Source organism: Gracilinanus agilis, chromosome 6 (genome assembly GCF_016433145.1).
Source record: "Gracilinanus agilis isolate LMUSP501 chromosome 6, AgileGrace, whole genome shotgun sequence".
Taxonomy (NCBI): domain Eukaryota; kingdom Metazoa; phylum Chordata; class Mammalia; order Didelphimorphia; family Didelphidae; genus Gracilinanus; species Gracilinanus agilis.
The window spans coordinates 278,751,546-278,773,800 of record NC_058135.1 but is presented as its reverse complement, the minus strand read 5'-3'; the positions used below and the strand labels follow the sequence as shown (position 1 = coordinate 278,773,800).

General features: G+C 44.2%; 1 protein-coding gene across 2 annotated transcripts in view; it reads right to left on the bottom strand.

Annotated features, from left to right (window-relative positions):
• Positions 1-3,886: 3,886 nt before the first annotated feature.
• Positions 3,887-22,255, bottom strand: part of SERPING1 (serpin family G member 1) — an 18,909-nt gene continuing 540 nt past the window's right edge. Inside the window, exons 2-8 of one of the 2 annotated variants that reach the window (XM_044680725.1) lie at positions 21,922-22,011; positions 20,201-20,741; positions 14,858-14,992; positions 13,072-13,275; positions 12,157-12,296; positions 8,939-9,158; positions 3,887-4,389 (exon numbers count right to left, since the gene is read on the bottom strand). In XM_044680725.1, the coding sequence (XP_044536660.1) occupies positions 4,136-4,389; positions 8,939-9,158; positions 12,157-12,296; positions 13,072-13,275; positions 14,858-14,992; positions 20,201-20,741; positions 21,922-21,984 (1,557 nt within the window). In that variant the 5' untranslated portion in view covers positions 21,985-22,011 and the 3' untranslated portion in view covers positions 3,887-4,135. The remainder of the gene's footprint in view (positions 4,390-8,938; positions 9,159-12,156; positions 12,297-13,071; positions 13,276-14,857; positions 14,993-20,200; positions 20,742-21,921; positions 22,012-22,255) is intronic. The other variant, XM_044680726.1, reaches the window with a different exon arrangement.

Below are 22,255 nucleotides of genomic sequence, written 5' to 3'. Positions count from 1 at the left end.
CTTTCTTTCTTTCTTTCTTTCTTTCTTTCTTTCTTTCTTTCTTTCTTTCTTTCTTTCTGTCTTTCTTTCCTTTCTACCTTTCAGTGAAGGGATAGAAATAGGAAGGTAAGAAAATAATTAAAAGAAAAAAACACCTTACTTTCCATCCTAAGTTTTGTGTATTGGTTCCTAGGCAAGAGTAGTGGTAAGGGCTAGGCAATGGGGGTTAAGTGACTTGCCCAGGGTCTCACAGTTAGGAATTGTCTGAGGCCAGATTTGAACCCAGGACCTCCCATCTCTAGTCTTGGCTCTCAATCCACTGAGCCACCCAGTTGCCCCCTAAATTTTTCTTAATTAAAAAAAAAATCTTTTAAAAGTCTGGGTTTAAATCTTACCTCTGCTATTTGCTTTCTACATGATGTTAGGCAAGTTACTGCTCCCCTTTTCCCCCTCAGTTTCCTCTGTGTATAAAATGAGCCCCTTCCAGCTCTAAATCCATGCACAGATAAACTATCTGAGGGTCCTTGACTGGCCCAGAACCATCTCAGAGGCTCAGGCCATCTTTCTTCTTCCTTCTTGCCCCATTCCAGAGGCCAGAAGGTTCTGCTACATCCCCATACTCAATTTGGAACTAATGTCTTAATTCTTTATACAGCATACATCACCCAGAGTGACAGAAAGCAGGACTTCTCAGTTGGATTTCCAGTTCTTCTGCACCAAGGTGCACCACCATGGCAAGACCTGGAGAAAGCCAGTTCTAACAGGAGGATGAAGGACTTTTCTGAGCCCCATCAATCAGTGGGTCCCTTTGGTTGGGGGTTAGATATTTGAGAAATTGGAATCAACAATTCCCTATATTGGTTGGTGTCCATGGTGCCTTCATGTTGTGTCTATGTTGGAGTAGCCACATCTCAGAGCCCAGATATGGGCCTCTTATGGGTTGAGGGAGTAAGAAGAAGATGTATGGGGCAAGTAGCTTTGTTTCTCTGATCAGTAAGATCCTGCTCTGACTCTAGTATTCCATGCTCTATGTCCTAAGGCAGGTAGGTGGCACAGTGGATCTAGGACTGGAGTCAGGAAGACCTGAATTCAAATCTGACCTCCACATTTTGTAGCTGGGTGACTCTGGGGAAGTCCCTTAGCCTCTCACTCTTTTTTTCTCCACTGTAAAATGGGCTGAAATGAGATAATATTTGTAAAGTGCTGAGCATAGTGCCTGGCACATAATAGGTGTTTAATAAATGCTTTTTCTCTTCCTTTTCCTACCCCATCTCAGTTAGGACTCCTTCCAGCACTAACATTCTATGCTCTAGAGCAGGCATCATAGGATCATGTATAGAGACCAAATTGGGAGTAGATGATTTAGATTTGAATCCCAGCTCAGTCACTGTCTCTGTCATCTCCCTAAACCTCAGTTTTTTCATTGACCCAATCAGAGTCTCTACTCCAAATCCCCTGATCCAGAGAGTACCGGAAGAAGCTGGTGTTGAAAACACTGACCAGCAGGGGTGTGAGCGTGCCTGGCCTGGAGCAAGGGAGAGGGAGTGTGGAGAGAAGCGCCTGGAGGTCTGAGCAAAGAGAAAGTGATATTAGAAGATAAGAGCAGCCTAAATACAATACCAGAGATAAGAGAAAGGCAAACACCAGGAGATAAGAGGAACCCAGAGTGGAGGGGAAGAGATTTAGAGACCTCGAGGACTAAGAGAAGAGAGAACCGAGCCAAGGGGAAATAGGACTGGACAAGAGCAGCCACCAGGACCTCAGGGAGGAGAAAACAGGATTCCCAGGCGGAGAGAGCTGGTAGAGTCTGTCAATAAGTGGGCAGGCTCCTTGGGATCACGTGCCTCAGGAATCAGCCCAAGAACCTTATTATCTAGACTACAAATTCTCACCCCTCTCCTGAAGTTAGATGGTGTGATGGACAGAGCCCTGGGTTTAGGGTCTGTGGGACCTAAGTTCAAATCCTTTCATATATATTCATATATATGTTCATTATATTCATTCATTCATTCATTCATTTTTAAGCCCTTACCTGCTGTCTTGGAATCAATATTATTTATAAGTTCCAAGGCAAAAGAGTGGTCAGGGCTAGGCAAATGGGGGTCAAGTGACTTGCCCAGGGTCACACAGCTAGGAAGTGTCTGAGACCAGATTTGAACCCAGGACCTCCCATCTCTGGGCCTGACTCTCAGTCCAGTGCCCCCTCCCATATACGTATTAGCAACATGACCCTGGGTGAGTAACTTCATCTGTTTCAGCCTCAGTTTCCTTGTCTGTAAAATGGAGATAACACCAACCTCATGAGTTTATTGTGAGGCTCAGCCAAGACTCTGCAGACCTTAAAATATTATATAAAGTTGCCAGGTGGCACGGTGAAGAGAGCATGGGATTGAGAGTCAGGAAGCCCAGAGTTTGAATCCTGCTTCGGACACTTAGTAGATGTGTATTCCTGGGCCAGTCGCCTAGCCCTGTGTGCTTCAGCTTCCATATCTGTAAAATGGGGATCAGTGATAGCACTTACACACAGGGCTGTTGTGAGAATTAACAAAGGGAAAATATTTCACAAACCTTAAAATATGACGTAAGTGTTCACTATCCTAACAGGAAGAATAATTTTGTGGAAAAGGCCCTAGTCTGGGAGTTGGAGAGCTCTGGCTCTTGCTTCTTCATTCCCATATGATTTTGGGCAAGTCTCTTAGCCCTACTAGGCCTCAGTTTCCTCATTTGTAAAATGAAGAGCTTGGACAAGATCGGGGCTCTCCACATGCTTAACATACTAAAGCAGGTAGGGGATGCTGTGGAGACAGGAAGACTTGAATTGAAATCCAGCTTCCACATTTTGTCTCTGTGTGACCCTGGGCAAGTCACTTAACCTCTGATTCAATTTTTTCACTGTAAAATGGAAGATAATATTTGTAAAGTGCTTTTTTGTGTGAAGGACCTTATTTGTCAGACTAGTACAATCTATGGATCCCTTCTCGGAATACTACATATACATTTATTTAATTAGCTATTTGTTTGTTTGTTTTTTAAAATCCTCACCTTCCATTTTGGAGGCAATACTGTGTATTGGCTCCAAGGCAGAAGAGTGGTAAGGGTAGGCAATGGGGGTCAAGTGATTTGCTCAGGGTCACACAGCTGGGAAGTGTCTGAAGTCAGATTTGAACCCAGACCTCCTGTCTTTAGGCCTGAATCTCTAATCACTGGGCCACTTAGCTGCCCCCTGCATCTATTTTTTTTTAACCCTTAATTTTTGGTGTATTGTCTTATAGGTGGAAGAGTGGTAAGGGTGGGCAATGGGGGTCAAGTGACTTGCCCAGGGTCACACAGCTGGGAAGTGGCTGAGGCCGGGTTTGAACCTAGGACCTCCTGTCTCTAGGCCTGACTCTCACTCCACTGAGCTACCCAGCTGCCCCCTACATCTATTTTTTTTAAACCCTTACCTTCCATCTTAGAATCAATACTGTGTATTTGTTCTAAGGCAGAAGAGTGGTAAGGTTTAGGCAATGGAGTTAAGTGACTTGCCCAGGGTCACACAGTTGGGAAGTGTCTGAGGTCAGATTTGAACCCAGGACCTCCTGTCTCTAGGCCTGAATCTCTAATCACTGGGCCACCCAGATGCTCCCCCTACATCTATTTTTAAGAATCATAATGGAAGGAAATGCTAAATTTTAGCTAGAGTGAAAATAAAGATAATTGTTTTTTCCTCTCCAAGTTCCCAGGTAGGTTGAAATCTCTCCACAGACTCCTGGGAGGTCCTTTCACCCCAGGGGATGGCTCTTTCAACGAGAGTGCCTCTAAGGTCTCTTCCAGCTCAAAAACTATAATCAGGGAATCATGGTAAAAATCGATCACCCCTATAATTTCACCCACAGACCCTGATGGCAATAAAAAAGAGTCAGAAAAGTGTTTGCCTGGCTGAATTTATTCATAAAAGCTGGGCTCACTCGGGCCCTCAAAGGTAGATAGGAAGGTGAAGGAGCGAGTGGGTGAGGATTGAAAGAGTTACTGGGCAGTGCCCAGGCCCCAAAGTCCACTATTGGAAGCTGGGAAGCAGGGAAAGGTGGTGGCGTGGGCTGGCCTCTCTCCGGTGTCCTGCAGCCTTGGAAGGTGGAGATGAAGGCTGGGGGGTCCTGCCCAGTGGCCCCCCCAAAGCTCAGATCCTGGGATCGTATATGCGCCCCATGAAGATAGGGAACTTGTATTTCTGGTGCCACAGCAGGAAGATGAAAGGTTGATTCACCTCGAAGATGGACATGCTGCGCGCTAGGGAGACACTCGAGGCTGCCGCTGCCTCCACTCCTGCTTCATTCAGCTCCAGCACAGTCTGGTGACGGGCAGCGGACACCTGAACCTCGGGATCATCAGTCAGCCCGCATAGGTCGGGGCCATAGGAAAAGTCGAAGAAGTCTGGGCCCAAGATTCCAAGGGAGAGAGAGTCAGGAGCAAGGAGATGTGGGAGACGCAGAGGCACCCACAGTCCTACCCTGTGCTAGCTACCACGGATGGGGAACAGGCTTGGCCTTGTGCTCGCAGCCCTGGAGCATGAAGTCATCACAACATTCCCACTTCCCTACCCCGGAAATGAGCTCATCAAGAGGGCCTCTAACCTCCTTCTCCAGCTTTGTTTTCACACTCTACATTCCAGTCTCCCTGGCCTGCGCTCTGCCCCAGAACCTGCCATTCCACCTCCTTCCCTTGTATATTCTAAAAGAGGAGGCTGGATCCCCCTGCCCAGAAGGCAGGCACTCTCTCCTCCACTCTGCCGTCTCAGGTCCTTCTTCTTCAAGGACCAACCCAAGCACCTTCCTCTCCAGACCACCTTTCTGGATGCCCGCAGCTACAAGGTTCTCGCCTTCTGGGAACGTCCCTGGAACACCTCCCCGGCCATAGCCCTGCCACACGCTGCCTGCTGGCCACATTCCGCCTGCAGGACAATGTCCACTCATTTGAGGACTGTCGCATTTTCTGGCTTTGGCTCACTAGTGCCTTTACACAGTAGGCTGTTAATCAATGTCTGTTGACTTGAACTGAAGTTAGATCACGAATGATAACTCCTTGTGGACCTCCCAAAACTGTTCTGAGCGATAGGTTCTTCAAATCTATAGAATTCCTATTCAGCTTTAAAGTCCATTTCAAGTTTAATCATTTCCACCGGCTCCTAGTGATTTTCCTCTTTCTATTTTATAAAAATCTTAGCACTAATACTAAGTATTGGTTCCCAGGCAGAAGAAGCAGTAAGGAATGGGCCATTGGGGGTTAAGAGACTCGCCCACGATCACACCCAGCTAAGATGTATCTGAGGTCAGATTGGAACCTAGGTCCTTCAGTCTCTAGGTCTGGCTCTCCATCCACTGAGCCACCTAGCTGTCCCCCACATAGCACTTTCTTAGAATAGAGACTCTATCCTTGACAGTAGGAATAAATTTTTTCTCTTCTACTTTATTTAAATTTTCAATTAGGAAACACCTTTTTAAAAAATTTCCTACCCATTTCAAGTGAGAAAATGTTTGTAAAAGCACTTAGTATACAGTGCCTGGTACTTACTAAATGCTTGTTTCCTTCCTTCTATCTCTCAATTTAAAAGTAAAGAAGAAAAAAAATGTAGAGATTATTTTATTTTGGTGGGGATTTCTATTCCAACTCACATAATATCTGACATATTGTAAGCTCTTAATAAATGCTCATGATTGGGGGCAGCTGGGTGGCTCATTAGATTGAGAGTCAGGCCCAGAGATGGGAGGCTCTGGGGTAGAATCTGATCTCAGACACTTCCTAGCTGTGTGACCCTGGGCAAGTCACTTAGCCCCCATTGCTGCTCTTCTGCCTTAGAACCAATACACAGTATTGATTCAAAGATGGAAGGTAAGGGTTTAAAAAAATAAAATAAGTGCTCATGATTGACTGATAACTTATTTCACTTTAGAAATATTGTGTTGATGGGGCAGTTGGGTGGCTCAGTGGATAGAGAGCCAGGCCTGGAAACAAGAGGTCCTGGGTTCAAATAGGGCCTCAGATACTTCCTAGCTATGTGACCCTGGGCAAGTCACTTAACCTCAGTGCCTAAGCCTTACCATTCTTCTACCTTGGAATGGATGCTTAGTAGCTATTCTAAAATAGAAAGTTAAGGGTTAAAAAAAATCCAGCAGAACACTGTGCTTTCTAGTCATCTATACATGTGTCACATGCCTCCTAAACTTGAGGACAAAGCCTTTATCTAAATTTTTTTTTAAACCCTTGTACTTCGGTGTATTGTCTCATAGGTGGAAGATTGGTAAGGGTGGGCAATGGGGGTCAAGTGACTTGCCCAGGGTCACACAGCTGGGCTTTATCTAAATTTTGTGTCTTCCTCAGCATCCAGGAGTGGGAGGGGGTGATCTGTACACAGTTGGCATTTAATAAGTATCTGCCTATTGTATATGCTGTGTCTTCTTCTTCTAATACATCCCACTTCCAGCATCTTGTCCTCCCTCCCTTCTGTCATCATGGCTCCTCCCCTTAAGTCTACAAACATTCTCATTCCCCTCTGTCCAGAAAAAAAGTCTTCACTGTATTCTGCTATTCTTTCCTTCCTTCCTTGGTAAAATGGTTGGAAAAAGAGGTCTAAATTTCTTGCCTCCACTTTCTTTCCTCCCACTCACTTCTTAACCCTTTGTAAAATGACTTCCAACTTTGGCACTCAAATGAAACTAATCTCTCTGTTGTTGACTAAATGACTAAACCCAATGTTCTTTTCTTGGTTCTTTTTGTTTTTGTTCTTCTTTTTTTTAAAGTTATTATTTTCTGTCTTAGGATAGGTATTAAATATCAATTCCAAGGCAAAAGAGCAGTAATAACTAGGCAATTGAGATTAAGTGACTTGCCCAGGATTATACAGCTCAGATGTGTCTGAGGCCACATTTGAACGCAGGACGTCTCATCTCTGGGCCTCCTACCTGCTCTTAGCCATCCTTCTAAATCTTCTGAATTTGATACTGTTGACCACCTTGTTCGCCTGGACTCTTTCCTCCTGGGTTTTTGTCATCTTTCTTTCTCTCAGGATTCCTGTTTGACTTTTCTTTCTCAGTTTATTTTGCAGGTTTATCACACAAAGCAAGTCCCACGAGTATGGGTGTACCCCAACACTCTATCCTAAAACTTTTTCTTTTCTCCCTCTACATCACTCCTGATGACCTCATCAACTCCCATGGGTTTAATTTTAATTCTACGCAAATGATTCTCTATATACAGCTCTACTTTTATCCTTGAGCTCCACTCATGCATTTTCAACCACCTATTAGACATTTCAAACTCAATGGCTTATGTAAGATATTTATAAGTCATGCCCAACTCTTTGTGACCCCATGAACCACAGCTACTGTGAAGATAGAATTAACTCTCCCTTTGTCTATTTTTAGTTAATCAAATCAAGAACTTAAAGTACCCCTCTTTAGCACCTAGCTAACCATTAAGAATGCCCCACCTCTGGGCAGTGCTAGCCAAATTGGGAGGCTATGATTGTTCCCATGAAGTGGGGGAGGGACAGGAAGTGACCTCAAGAAAACTGCTTTAAAAAGGCCAGCCTGAGCATTCTGGGATTCACTCTCTGTTGGTGAGCCAGGCTGGAGGAAGACTCTTGGAAGATTGGAGCTTTCTACAAACTAGAGCTAGGTGAGTGACTCAGGTTGAAGGAAGAGGCTGCATTTTTGGACTTCTGGCTGAGGACTACCAGGAAATCCACATGGAAATTGAGACTTGGGGAAGCCCCTGCTGGGGGGTAAGCCAGACTTCACCAGAGCAGTACTTAGGGCTGATAGGTTAGACCAGGCTTTGTCTCCTTCCTACATTTCTCACTTTCAATATCTCTACTTTGTTATAAATAAAAGCTGCTAACAGTCATTTCAGCTTAGGGGCTAATATTTTATAAATGGCGACCACTTTTGTAACTCTCATATTGAGTTAAAACCTAATTCAAATTTTACACTATCAAAGGGGTTTTCTCCACAAGGATGCTGGAGTGGTTTGCCATTTCCTTCTCCAGTGGATCCTGTAGGTCCTTTTGTCAGGCAGAGATTAAGTGACTTGTCCAAAATCACATAGTTAGGAAGTACCTAAGGCTGTATTTGAACTCAGGTCTTCCCACCTCCATACCCAGTGTTCTTAACCACTAAGCCACAGCTACTGCCTTCAACATGTTTAAAATACAACACATTGTATCTTTCCCCCAAACCCATCCTTCTTCCAAAATGTTCTATTTCTGCCAATGGGCTCCCCCATACTCCTATTCTCCAAGGTTTGCAGTTCTTCATTATCTTCAACTCCTCACTCTCTCTTACTCTTTACATCCAATCAATTGCCAAATCTTGCTGTTTCTATATTCATACATCTTTCACCTTCATCTGGTTCTCACTGCTTACACAGCTCCTCCTCATTTCTCCCATGGATTATGCTTCTTTGTAATCCTACATCTATCTTTCCCTCCCAGTGTCTCCAGCATAATGAAATGGGAAGAACCCTGGCATGAGGAAATAAGAGCCACAGCTTCTAGACTTGGCTCTGGCACTAATAAGCTGGGTAATCTTGAACATGTCACCAAATTCGAAGCTTCAACTTCCTCACCTATAAAATGGCATCAGCAGATCAGAGATTTAGAGTTACAAGAGACCTTCACTGAATCCAACACTCATTGTATAGATGAGGAAAGTAGGATACAAGGAAGTTACTTGCCCATTGTCATAAAGTTAGTTTCTGAGGCAGAATATGAACCCACGTCTTTCTGACTCCAATTCCATTGCCCTCTCCACTGGGCCATGCTAGCTATTTCAGGGAATTGTGGTGAGGGAGGGTCCAATAAGATAATGGGCATAAAAGCATTTAGGAGAGTCTCAAGGTCTATCTGGTTGGGTGGGCATTCTTTAGTCCCTTGTCATCCCCATTCCCACTCCACTCTGAGCAAACATAATAAGGTCACCAAGCTTACCCATCTTCTCCAAGATCTCCAGCAGGTCCTGGCTGGTGTTCACCTTGAGTCTAGGCAAAGATAGCAGAGTTGGATGACTCTTGCTTTTCCCTAGCTTCTCCATGATGGCACTGAAGACTGGGTTGTGGAGTTTCAATTCTACCTCAGCAAGCTGAAGGCCAAAGTGCCGAGGCAACAGGATCACCAGGCTCAGGTCATTGGAGAGCTGCAGAAGACCAACCTGGGGATGCAGAGATGTGGCTCTTCAGCCTTCCCATTGCCAGTGTGATCTGAGAGTATCCCTGCTGCACACCCACATTTGCCTCATGAGATACAGGGTCATAGATGAGAAAGCAAGATCTGGGAGGGATCTCAGAGTCCATCTAGTACAATTCTCACATTTTCCAGATAGAGAAATGGAGGCCCATGGATTAAGTGATTTCCCAAAGGTCATGCAAATGTCAGAGAGAAGATTTTGATTCTTTGACTCCCAATGGAGAGATGTTTTTCAGGTGATGACAAACATTAACTTGGAGACTCCTGAGGAATTCTGGGAGAAGAATAAGGGGACCCTCAGGATGAACTGTGGTATGTTGACAATGAGGGCTTAGACAAATATTTGGTAGCATAACACATTGAGTCTAGAAGCAAGAGGGTCTGGGTTTGAGTCCTTTCTCTGGCATTAATTAACTGTTTGAACCTAGGCAAACTGTTTTATACCTCTAAGCCTTAATTTCCTCATATGTAAAATGGTGATAACATTACTAGCACCACCAATCTTTTTTTTTTTAAACCCTTAACTTTTGTGTATTGGCTCCTTGGTGGAAGAGTGGTAAGGGTGGGCAATGGGAGTCAAGTGACTTGCCCAGGGTCACACATCTGGGAAGTGTCTGAGGCCAGATTTGAACCTAGGACCTCCCATCTCTAGGTTTGACTCTCAATCCACTGAGCTACTCAGCTGCCCCTAGAACCACCAATCTTACTGGGTTGTAGTGAGGAAAATGCTTTGTAAATCTTCAAAGGTTTGTATGAGCCTGAAAGACCCTGGCTAGAGGTGTGGAAAACCAAGAGATGGTGGGTGAGTGTGTGTCTGAATCAGGTGGACAAGCCAGAACACCAAGCAGCAGCTTCTCTCACTTCACAGAAGCAACAACCATTTGCCAAGGCTTACTTTTGAGCATCATTCTTAGACATCCTTCAGAACTCACCTATGATGTCCTCTCCTCTTAGAAGGTGACTCCCAACCATTCACATTGCTATCTCTTTCCCCAGAGCCCCTCTTCTGCACTTAGAGGCTACTACTCCCTGCACCAGCACTTAGTCATACATAGCTGCTCTCTCATACTTTAATTGTTGCCCCACGTGTGGGCAGTGTTGGGTAGGTGGAAAGAGATTTGGTCTTGGCATCGAAAAATCTGAGTTTGGTTTAGGTTCCAACCCTGACTCTCTCTGTGACCGTGGAGCAACTGTCAGGGTCTCCAGGGCTCTGCAGAGAAAGTGGTCGGAGCAGAAAGATCCCCCCATTTTTTATACAATTGATTTAGCTCCTTGTATATTTGAGTAATTAGATCTCTGTCAGAAGTTTTTGTTATAAAGATTTTTTTCCCAGTTTGTTTCCCTTCTGATTTTGGTTGCATTGTTTTTGTTTGTACAAAACCTTTTTAATTCAATATAATCAAAATTATTTATTTTACATTTTGTAATTTTTTCTAACTCTTGCTTGGTTTTAAAATCTTTCCTTCCCCAGAGATCTGACATGTATACTATTCTGTGTTCACTTAATTTACTTACAGTTTCCTTCTTTATATTCAAGTCATTCACCCATTCTGAATTTATCTTAGTGTAGGGTGCGAGATGTTGATCTAAACCTAATCTCTCCCATATTGTTTTCCAATTTTTCCAGCACTTTCAAATCAAGCCATCTCCCAATCAATAAATGGGCAAGGGACATGAATAGGCAATTTTCAGATAAAGAAATCAAAACTATCAATAAGCACATGAGAAAGTGTTCTAAATCTCTAATAATTAGAGAAATGCAAATCAAAACAACGCTGAGGGGGCAGCTGGGTAGCTCAGTGGATTGAGAGCCAGGCCTAGAGACAGGAGGTCCTAGGTTCAAATCTGACCTCAGATACTTCCCAGCTGTGTGACCCTGGGCAAGTCACTTGACCCCCATTGCCTACCCTTACCACTCTTCCACCTATAAGTCAATACACAGAAGTTAAGGGTTTAAAAAATTAAAAAAAAAAACAACTCTGAGGTATCACCTCACACTTAGCAGACTGGCTAAAATGACAACAGGGGAGAGTAATGAATGTTGGAGGGGATGTGGCAAAATTGGGATATTAATGCATTGCTGGTAGAATTGTGAACTGATCCAACCATTCTGGATGGCAATTTGGAACTATGCCCAAAGAACACTAAAAGAATGCCTGCCCTTTGATCCAGCCATACCATTGCTAGATTTGTATCCCAAATAGATCATAGATAAAAAGAAAAAAAGATAAAAAAATCAAAGATAAAAATACTTGTACAAAAATATTTATAATCGCGCTTTTTGTGGTAGCAAAAAACTGGAAAATGAGGGTATGCCCTTCAATTGGGGAATGACTGAAAAAATTATGGTATATGCTGGTGATGGAATACTACTGTGCTCAAAGGAATAAAAAACTGGAGGAATTCCATGTGAACTGCAAAGACCTCTAGGAATTGATGCAGAGTGAAAGGAGCAGAGCCAGAAGAACATTGTACACAGAGACTGATACACTGTGGTAAAATCGAAAGTAATGGACTTTTGTACTAGCAGCAGTGCAATGACCCAGGACAATTCTGAGGGACTTATAGAAAAGAACGCTACCCACATTCAGAGGAAGAACTACAGGAGAGGAAACACAGAAGAAAAACAACTGCTTGAACACATGGGTTGAGGTGGACATGATTGGGGATGTAGATCCGAAATGACCACACCAATGCAAATATCAATTATATGGAAATAGGTCTTGATAGATGACACATGTTAAAACCAGTGGAAATTTGCATCGGCTATGGGAGGGGGGATCTTGAGGGGGGGTGAAGGGGAAAGTAAGAACATGAATCATGTAACCATAGCAAATTTTTCTAAAAAAGAAAAAAAAAGAAAAAAGATCCCTCCATGTCTATGAAAGCGGGAAATACAGAAAGGGCTCCAGGGAAGTAAGTGGAGGGTTGAGATGGCTGGTGGCAAGACCTTATGTTCTCACCCTGGCATTCAAGTTGGAGTCTGTGAAATGGGTCACTGGATACTTCTCACTCCTCATCATGGACACCTTGACCTTGGAGGATTTTAGGTAAAACGACTCCCGGAGAGATTTTTTGGGATCAAACATCATCTTCCATTTGGCTGGAGGAGAAAAGAGAAAGAAAGAGTGGGAAGACAAAGGCAGAATGATGTGGATTTTGTGCTGGAGAAAGGTTTACTAAAAGCTCACATCTGTATCCCACTTTTGACTTTCTAAATGCCACATCATTAAGATCACAGCTCTACCAAAGGACTGAAATCTAAAGATGGGGAAACTGAGGTTCAGAGATATAGTAACTTGCTCATAGTCATACTGCTAACAAGTCAAACACCTGAGACTTTTGAGCCCAAATCTCCTGACTTCAAATCTCATGCTATTGCATCATACCCAACTGTGTCTGGGAGAAGAGGTATCTTTGAGGCTTTCTGGAGGTTTTGGTAGTGAGTAAGCCATTAGCACTGAGGCAAAGTGTGGAAAATCTTGAGGGGAGAAAGGACCTGTGGAAAAGGGGAAGTTCTAGGATAGGAAGAGGCTGTCTCTAGGGCTACAACTTGTCCCAAACTTTCAGAGAACCAGCCACACAAGGTTATAAAAAAGATACAAAGATTCCAGGATGTTTTTCTTCATAGAGAACTTTTGGTGCGGGAACTCTCCCACAAATTCAGATTGCTACCCATTTGTGACTAGAGATAGTAAGCAACTCTAAAGTGACAGAGGAAGTATTTGAAGCCAGATCTTTTTGAATCCCAGCCCAGCAACCCATCCAGGGTGTTAATGTGGCATTTTATGGACTCCAACAGCAGCAGCTGGTGTTAAACCATGCTTTGAAATGGATCGAGAGTTTTACATGAATTCTCACATCTGGAGATCCCTTACCTTGAAGATAGATAGTATTGAGGAGGACAAGGCTGATGTCTGATGGCAGGCTCTTCAGGAAGTTGGTGATCTTGTTATTGGTCTGGTTGGCCACCCATGAATTGATCAGGGCCAAGTTTGCTTCATTGTCACTACTCAGAACCATTGGCTGGCTGCCATACAGAGACTGGGAGGTATTCACAAACGTCTCCTTTAAAGCCAGGTCTGGGAGAATGGCAAAGACAATGGCAGGCCATGGTGAGAAAAGAAGAGAATCTCCTCAGTCCCACTGCTAGGGTAGCCCTTAGTTGAACACATGCCTAGACCAGCCTTCAATTTTCATATTCTAGAGAATCAGAAAAGCTGGTGAGGCACTTTAGTCTAACCCTTTCATTTGTGCATTGAGGAAACTGAGGTCCAGGGTGTTTGCCAGAGTGAATCAGTTAGGAGTAGAGTTGGATAATAGTAATAATAGTAATATTCTTATTGCCTCTTCATCGATGAGGAATTTGAAGGTCAGGGAAAGAATTCCTTGAAGGATCTTAATGGAGGTCTTCATCAATCCAAGTTTAACCTTCCCTCTTTATTCCTATCCCTTATGCCTAGTCCCACCCCCAAACTTTGTATTGACTTCATGTTTCATCAAAGCTGTGAAGTTTGGATTGCAAGATCTCCTAATTCTCAGTCTAGTGCACCACCCAACACACCCGCCTCTTTCCTGCTTTTCCACTCCCTTGGGCTCACACCCAGATTTCCTAATGTATGCCAAGAGCATGCTTCCTCCTTGGCAATATTTCTGCCTTGCTAGGCTGATGCTGCCATAGTACCCTACAAATTGGAGGTCCAGAAACCGCGCCCTAGAGGAGCTAAGCTACTCAGCTCTGGACCTCCCTTTTGGGGATCATGATTTAAAAAAAATAAGCTTTAACTTTCATCTTCGGATCAATACTGTGTGTTGGTTTCAAAGCAGAAGAGCAGTAATGGCTAGGCAATGGGGGGTAAGTGACTTGCCTAGGGTCACACAGCTAGGAAGTGTCTGAGGCCAGATTCCTGGGGCCTTGATTAATGAGAACTCTATCTAGCTGGCATCAAATCATGCTTCTCCTTATCTATCTTCTTGCTATGCTGTGGTTTGTACCTGGCTCCTGGCCCTTCCTCCTCTTGCTTCAGAAATGGCATCAAAGGTACACTACTATTGCTTCTAGAATGGATTGCTCCATAACTCTACTCAAGATTCCTATGATTTTCCAGGAAAAAATATCCTTCCTTAACCACCACTCCCCTATATGTGTTATCACCCACCATTATAATGTAAGTTCCTTAAAAGTAGTTCAATGGTTCTTTTTTTTTTTAAACCCTTACCTTCCATCTTGGAGTCAATACTGTGTATTGGCTCCAAGGCAGAAGAGTGGTAAGGGTGGGCAATGAGCGTCAAATGACTTGCCCAGGGTCACACAGCTGGGAAGTGTCTGAGGCCAGATTTAAACCCAGGACCTCCCATCTCTAGGCCTGGTTCTCAATCCACTGAGCTACCCAACTGCCCCCCCAATGGTTCTTAACACCATGGAGGCACTCAATAAATGCTTTTTCATTCAATGATTCATGTCATACCCAGTTCTACAAAAGTCCTATACTCTGGTTGAGCAAATTTTATCATGTTCCCACCTCCCCATCTTTCCCACCATTGGGATCTCAAAAGCTACTTAGGACCAATGGCAGGCACTTGCCAAATACAGATGGGCACTCTTAGTGTTCTCCTCAGCAATGAGGAGCAGCTGATTCCTTTCCCTTGTCAATGGCCTCTCACCAGGGCTGTGGAAGATCTGAGAGGCTGAGACAAAGCCACTGGATGATAGATTCTTCAGGGCCTGGTGGACACAGTCAAAATCACTGGGGTAAGAGAGAACATCTTTCAGGTTTTCCTTGGTGGTGTTTCCAGCCCCTGGGATAGATGAGACAGGGTTGAAGGTTAGTAACTACGACTGGATTCAAGGATAGGACAGACCACAAATGAAGGTTTATTTTCATGCTATGGAGGATTCTTGAGAAATCCTGGAAATGGTCAAAAGCTGAGGCTTCTCTCCCTTGCCAACAAGGTTCTGTTCTAGACCTTCTTTCTTTTACTCTCCCACTTGATGAATACATACACTGTCATGGCTTCAACTCTAACCTCTAATCAGATGACTTGTCCAATTCATCTTTCCATCTTGAATCTCTCCCTAGTTCTCTAGTGATAATGATATACTTCCAACTAGCTATCGACGGTCTCCAGATGAACACTCTGCTGAGACTTCAAACTCGGCATGTCTAGAGCTAAACTCACCATCCTTTTCTTCTACTGGCCTTTCCTAACTCCTCTAAGGATACTGTTAAGGATACGGTGGCCCTTCCACTTATCTAGATTTACAACCTTGGAATCACTCTTTTTTTCTCCCTCCACCTTTACATCTAGTTAGCTGCTGAGAGGGGTCATTCCTATTTTGGCATTATCTCTTGTATCCAGTCCTTTGTTCCATCCTCCCAGAACCCACCCTAGGTCATAAATATTTTCCTGCTTTCTTGTTTAGACTACTACTCTCTAGATAGTCCCCCTACCTCCAACCTTTTTTCCTTACTAATTTATCTTCCACATTGCCTCTCACATAATCTTTTTTTCACAAAAAAGTACTGCTAGGATCACATTACAGGCTTCCTCAGAAATCTTCAGTGGCTTCTCATTGCCTACCAAGTAAAATACAAAGGTTTGGTCCTTCCATTCGAGGACCTCTATGAAGCAGCTAGAATCTCTACTGCTTCTTTCAAGCCTTAGCTCAAGCTCTACCCTCTTATAAGAAGCTTCTCCTGATGTTCCCAGCTGTTGGTGCCCTTCCTTCAAAATCACCTTCTAGTCTGTATATATCTTGATAGGTACAAGTTGCTTCCCCTGCTAAACTGTGAGCTTCTTGAAGGCAGAGACTGCTTTCTATTTTGTCTTTGTATTGTCAGGACCTAGGACAGGGCCTGACATGCAATAGGAACAGTTTTAACAAAACCAACCCATTATTATTCCCTTGAATAGAATAAAAATTCCAGCTATACTGGACTGTTCTCAGGCCATCTTTGTAACAGCAACAGAAAAGTGTTGCTCAATTGTTTTCAGTCTTGTCTGTTTCTTCTTGTCCCCATTTGGAGTTTTTTTGGCAAAGATTTTACAGATGAGGAAACTGAGGGAAACAGGGTGACATGACTTGCCCAGAGTCACACATCTAGGAAGTATCTGAGGGCAGATTTGAGCTCAGGAAGATGAGTCTCCCTGACTCCAGGCCCAGCCCCTCTATCCCCTATAACAATCACTTACCTGGTCTTACCAAAAAAAGCGTATAAGCTATGGATGAAAAAGTGTCACTCCACACCTAGAATGGATGAATCCTCTGCTAAGAAGCAAGAGACATGCTTCCCCATCACTTCTCCAAAGTTTAAATTGAACTATTCTCTATCCTCCATTCTCATCCTGCTCTTTCTTTCTACATAATTTGGCTCATTCTATCTACCTTTGGAGTTGAAAATGGACACTTACTTCTTTATCTCTTTATCTGTTGAATTCCTTCCTTTCCTTAATTAAAAAGATTTTTTTAAACCTTCTGTCTTAGAACCTAATACTAAGTATTGGTTCCAAGGCAGAAGAATGGTAAGGACTAGGCAAATTGGGGTTAAGTGAATTGCCCTGAGTCACAGCTAGAAAGTATCTGAGGCAAGATTTGAACCCAGGACCTCCTGCTTCTAGGCCTGGCACACTGTGTACTGAGCCACCCAGCTGTTCCTCCCTCCCTTTCTTTGAAACCTGACTCAGATGTTACCTATTCCACGAACCCTTCCCTGAAACTTACCTCCATCCCTCCCTCAAATTTCTGGACTTTTTTTCTTTCTGCCCATTCCCCCCCCCCCCTCCGTTAGCTTGTAAACTCCTTAAAGGCAGGTTCTATATTGCACCTTACCTTTGTGTGCCCAGAACCAGGCATGGTGCCTTACAATCAGTGAGTACTTGATGGAAAAAAATCAAAATGAAATGGAGTGCAGCTATAACTCCCAAGCTAGGCCCTGAGGAAGGAATATTAAGAAATGGAGGTGATATGAAAACAATCTTTGGGCAAAGCAGGGGGTGCCAATAGATGGCTCAGTGGATTGAGAGCCAGGTCTGGAGACAGGAGGTCTAGCCTAGCCCTAACCTCAGTATTGAAATATTGATTCCAAGACTGAACTTAAGGGTTTAAGGAAAAACAAAACAAAACACAGTCTCTCAGGGGAAGCTAGGTAATATAGTAGATAAAGCACCAAGCTTGGTGTCAGAGGGATCTGAGTTCAGATTTGGCCGCAAAACATTTCCTAGTTGTGTGACCCTGGCCAAGTCACTTAATCACCACTGCCTAGTTCTTCTGCCTTAGAACAGATAATAGTATCAAGAAACGAAAAGCAATCTCATTGGAAATTTTAAAAAGATTGCCAAATTGTATTATTTTCTAGCTATTTCATTCTGGGGAGTAAGGGAGAGGAGAAAGAAGAGACATGGCATCTACTGCCTATGGAAAGATCTCTTTCTTTTGGGATCTAGGGCTCCCATAATTCATTTATTCCTCTTCAGTCACACAGCCAAAATCCTAGTTGAGATCCTGCTCTCCTTTTCATAAAAAATATTCATTGTATCTATTTTTTCCCCATCTTAACTTCACCAATAGAGAGGCTGCATATGGAGGGGGTCAAGAAGATCTGAATCCAAATCCTGGACATTTACTGGCTGGCTATGTGACCCCAGTCAAGACCTTCTCCCTTCTCATCAACTCCAAGCAGCTCTGCAAATGTGAAGCAAGAACCAACCTGACTTGGAGAAGAAATTCCTCATCAGCAGCTCCCTGCACCTATGAAATACCCAGAACTACTACTAACTAGTACTACTACTACTATTACTAGTACTACTAGTACTACTACTACTACTACACAGAGAGAGAAAAGGAGGAGAATAAGGAGGAAGAGGAGAAGGAAGAGGAGAAGAAATGATATCTTTAGTCTTTATATATCTATCAGTTCCCAAAACATCCCTCCTCTCTGCTTCATCCATCAAGCTAAGTCTACTTGTCACCTGTTACCAAGGCTGCAGAAACAGACTCTTAACTCTTCTCTTGCTCTCCATTCTTTGCTCATTCTAGCCCATCTTTCACTAAATCAGAATCTCTGAGTGGGAAGGGACCTTAGGGGCAGCTCATCTAAGTCATACTTCAAGAAGAAGGTCCTCAACAACATCCCCAGCAAGGAAAAGTGGTCATCTAGCCTCTAGATGAGGACCTTTGATGGTAAGGGATGAGGAAAGGAATGGATGAAGCACTTCTTTACTTAGCACTAGTAGGGTCCCTGCTTTTTGGTAAGGAGGAACCAAACTGTTCTTTTTGGAGGGAAAGTAATTACTCTGTAGTCCTGGAGAAGAGTGAAGGAAGGAGTCAGTGTTAGCCCTGTGCCCCTCTCCGGTTTCTTTTGTAATCCAATGTATTTATGTATCTAAAAACATGATTCTGCACTATTCATATCCAGAGAAAGAACTGTGGGAGTAGAAACACAGAAGAAAAACAACCGCTTGATCACATGGGTGGCTGAGGATATGACTGGGGATGTAGACTCTAAACGATCACCCTAGTGCAAATATCAATAATATGGAAATAGGTCTTGATCAATGACATATGCAAAACCAGTGGAATTGCTCATTGGCTATGGGAGGGGGTTGGGAGGAGGGGAGGGAAAGAACAGAATCATGTAACCATGGAAAAATATTCTAAATTAATTAATTAAATAAAAATTTCAGATAAAAAAAAAGATTCTGAGAAAGAGTCCATAGGCTTCACCAGACTGTCTAGAGCAGTGATGGGCAAACTCTTTAAAGAGGGGGCCAAAGGAAAGGAAATGCTCATCTGTCAGTCTGTTTCTAAGACAACTCTTTTGAAGTTTCATTGTATTGTATCCTACTCATTGTATTGTTCAGGTTAAGAATAATGTCATGCAGCCCGATAGAATATTTCAGGGGCCCCATCTGGCCCGAGGGCTGTAGTTTGCCCATCACTGGTCTAGGGGGTCCAGGACACAAAAAATGTTATTATAGATCTCTGTTCTAGAAGTTGGCTTTTTCCTTCTAGGCACCAGGCCTGCAATTTGGATAAGCAGCTACCAGGTGAGTTATGATGCTCTTAGATACAGTGGTGGGTACACAATAACTAGCTTTCCCTCAAGCCTGGAATATCACAGCAACAGCCATTTCCTGAGATAACTAGAAAACTTGGAACAATGTCCTTAGAATGCTCATTATACTTCTTATGCCAAACTTGTAGAAGAACATGGATGAGAGTGACACAGGATGGGCAGACATGGACACATTGCTAATCTATATCATTGGAGTGATCAGTCACAATGGCTACAACCATGCATCTAGTTGGCTGGAGTATTAATAAAAAAAATAAAAAAACCTAACTTTCTGTAAAGCAGTGCAAGTATTATTATCATCTCCATTTTGAAGATGAGGAAATTGAGGCATGAAGTGATTTACCCAATAGTCACATTGCTAGAAAGTAGCAAAACTAGGATTTGAACCCAGATCCAGAACTCGTTTCCTTTAAACATACTATTTTGCTTTTCTGAATATCCTTCTCTCTCCATCCCACATTTGCTTTCATTTAAAATTCTATTCTTCCTCCAGGGTCTAGAGCTATTGCTCCATTTTCCAGAAAGTTGACCTCCCCAGCTGCTCCTTCTTTTGAGTTCCTATATTCCTTTGTTTGTACCACATACAGGGTACTCATCATGTACTACTGCATACTGTGGTTATGCGTGTGCATGGCTTTTCTCCTCTACTAGATCATAGGCTTCTTAAGGGCAAGGGCAATATCTGTATCCCTGGAAATACATAGCAAAGAACCTCACAGAGTTGATGCTCAAGAAACCAGCTAGAAGATGAAAGGAACTAGCAGGAATAAATTAGCACCTGATCCCATCACCACTATTCAGAAGACTCTTTCCTGAGGCCATATTGTTATGGGAAGTACAAGGTGGAATTACTATTAGTGTGGCTTTGATTGGGGCAGCCAAGAGGATACCAGGGGCAGCTATGATGGGGAGTATCCAGGCAAGCCCTTACCTAATAGGATGTGGGTGAGGAGGCTGGCAATGCTGAATGGGGAAAAGACCATATTGGAATCCACTTTCTTCATTGATGAGAAGGCATGGTAGAGCTTCAGGGAGAAGTCTGTCAAGGCTGCCCCCAACATGTTTTCTGCTTCTTGAGTTTCAGTCTCAGAGCAGGAAATGTCAGGTTCTGGGCATGTAGGCTCAGGAGGAGCTTGAGTGGTTGGCTGGGAGGTTGGTTGAGTGGGGGGCTCTGTCGGAGGTTCAGTACTTGGTGGTTGGGTGGTGGACTCTGTGGGATATTTTGTTGGTGGGTGAGTTGAGAGGTCAGTAGGAAGCTTTGTGGAATATTCTGTAGGAGGCTCCACAAATGACTTCTTGGGTGGTCTCTTGAAAGTCTCCTCTTCGGTTTTTCTAAGCTTTGCCATTTTCTGGGGTTTGATGGAGCCTTTAGAGGTATCCAGATCAATCTCCGATTCATTCTTTCCACTTGATTGGGTCAATGATTTACCATTCTTATTTGTTTGTTCCTTTGCTCTGCTACCATGGTTCACCTTCAATTGCCCAGAAGAAAGGGAGAAGTTGAGTCTTAAGGACATAGTCCAGGAGACCAGGCCACTTAATGTCTAAAACCACAGCAGGGCCCATAGAATCAGCCTCAGGGCAGGAAGGACCTCAGAGGCCATTTAGTCCAATTCGAATATAAACAGGAAACCTCATAGGACACAAGACATCTCAGACATGGTCAAATAGCCTTTGTCTGAAGGTCTCCAATGAGGGGGTTAGACTAGATGGTCTCTGATCCCCTTCAGTTTGGAAGTCCAAGAGCCTATTTCTAAATTTGCCTATTTGCAACTGCTGGTGAGAAATGATGAGCAACAGCAGGCTGTCCACTGATCTGGAGTCCTGATGAAAGGACCCAGTCCTAGACTTGACCCTACAGGAAATGGGGGGGGGTTGAGAATGGGGGGCCTTCCCATGCTGTCCACCCCATCAGAGTGACTCCGAAGGGGACTCGAAGCCCTAGAAACTAGCTTCAGAGAAACATTTCCTTCTTTTTCTTCACTATCCAGGAGCATAGCTCTGATCCCGGGTCAGGCTTCACCTCTACCCCTTTCACCTCTCACCCCAAACCACAGATACACAGCCAGCCATCCCAAGGGGCAGGTAGATTTGCATCAGGAAACATGTTCTGGCCCATAAACCTTTCCTGAGGTCCCCAAGATGAGGAATTCAGATCTTCTGGTTTGTTTTTGTTCTGGCCTATCTTTTTTTCTTCCAGGAAATACAAAAGACTTGTCTAGGGTCACACGGCTAGTCGTGGCAGAGCCAGCCTTGGAATCCAGCCACTTCAAAGGGAGCCAGCATGGAGGGGTGGGATGGAGTTGTAAGAATATCGGGGTTTTGTGGCAGAAGTGCTAGGTGCCAATCCTCGATTTACCACTAATGAGCTGTGTGACCCTAGACAAGTCTCTTCCCTTCTCGGGATCTCATTTTCCTCCCCTGTAAAACGGAAAAGTCAAACGAGAGGATCCCTAAGGTGCTGTCCAGATGTGCAGTCTAGGATGCCCTCTAAATCGAGCGCCTTTTGGACTACGCCACGGCAGCTCTCGGCACAGAAAGAGTTAAACACGGGTCCTTCTTCCCCTGCCCCGCCCCCCCCGCCCCCCTTCCCAAGTCGTGTGTGTGTGTGTGTGTGTGCGTGTGTGTGTGTGTTGGGGTGGGGGCACTTACTTCGGCCCGGACCACTAGAAAGAGCAGCAGAAGGGTCAGCAGCGGGGTCAGCCGGGCTGCCATCTGGGCGTCGCTGTCCGCCTTGACCTGCTGAACCAGTGCCGGGGGTCCCGGGTCAGTCCCCAGCCGGCTGAGCCCGAAGGGGCGGGCTCCAGTCCTGGGGGATTGGGGCTTGGGGGTGGGGCCCGGGGCAGCCTCAGCCCTCCTTTTCTCCTCATTCTTTCGTTCCAGATCCTCTCTCCCCGGGCCTTCCCCTCCTGGGCCCCTCCCCTTGGTTTTGTTTTCCTGTAATCTCTTCCCTTTCCCAGCACAGCTGGCCTTCCTTCTCCCCCAC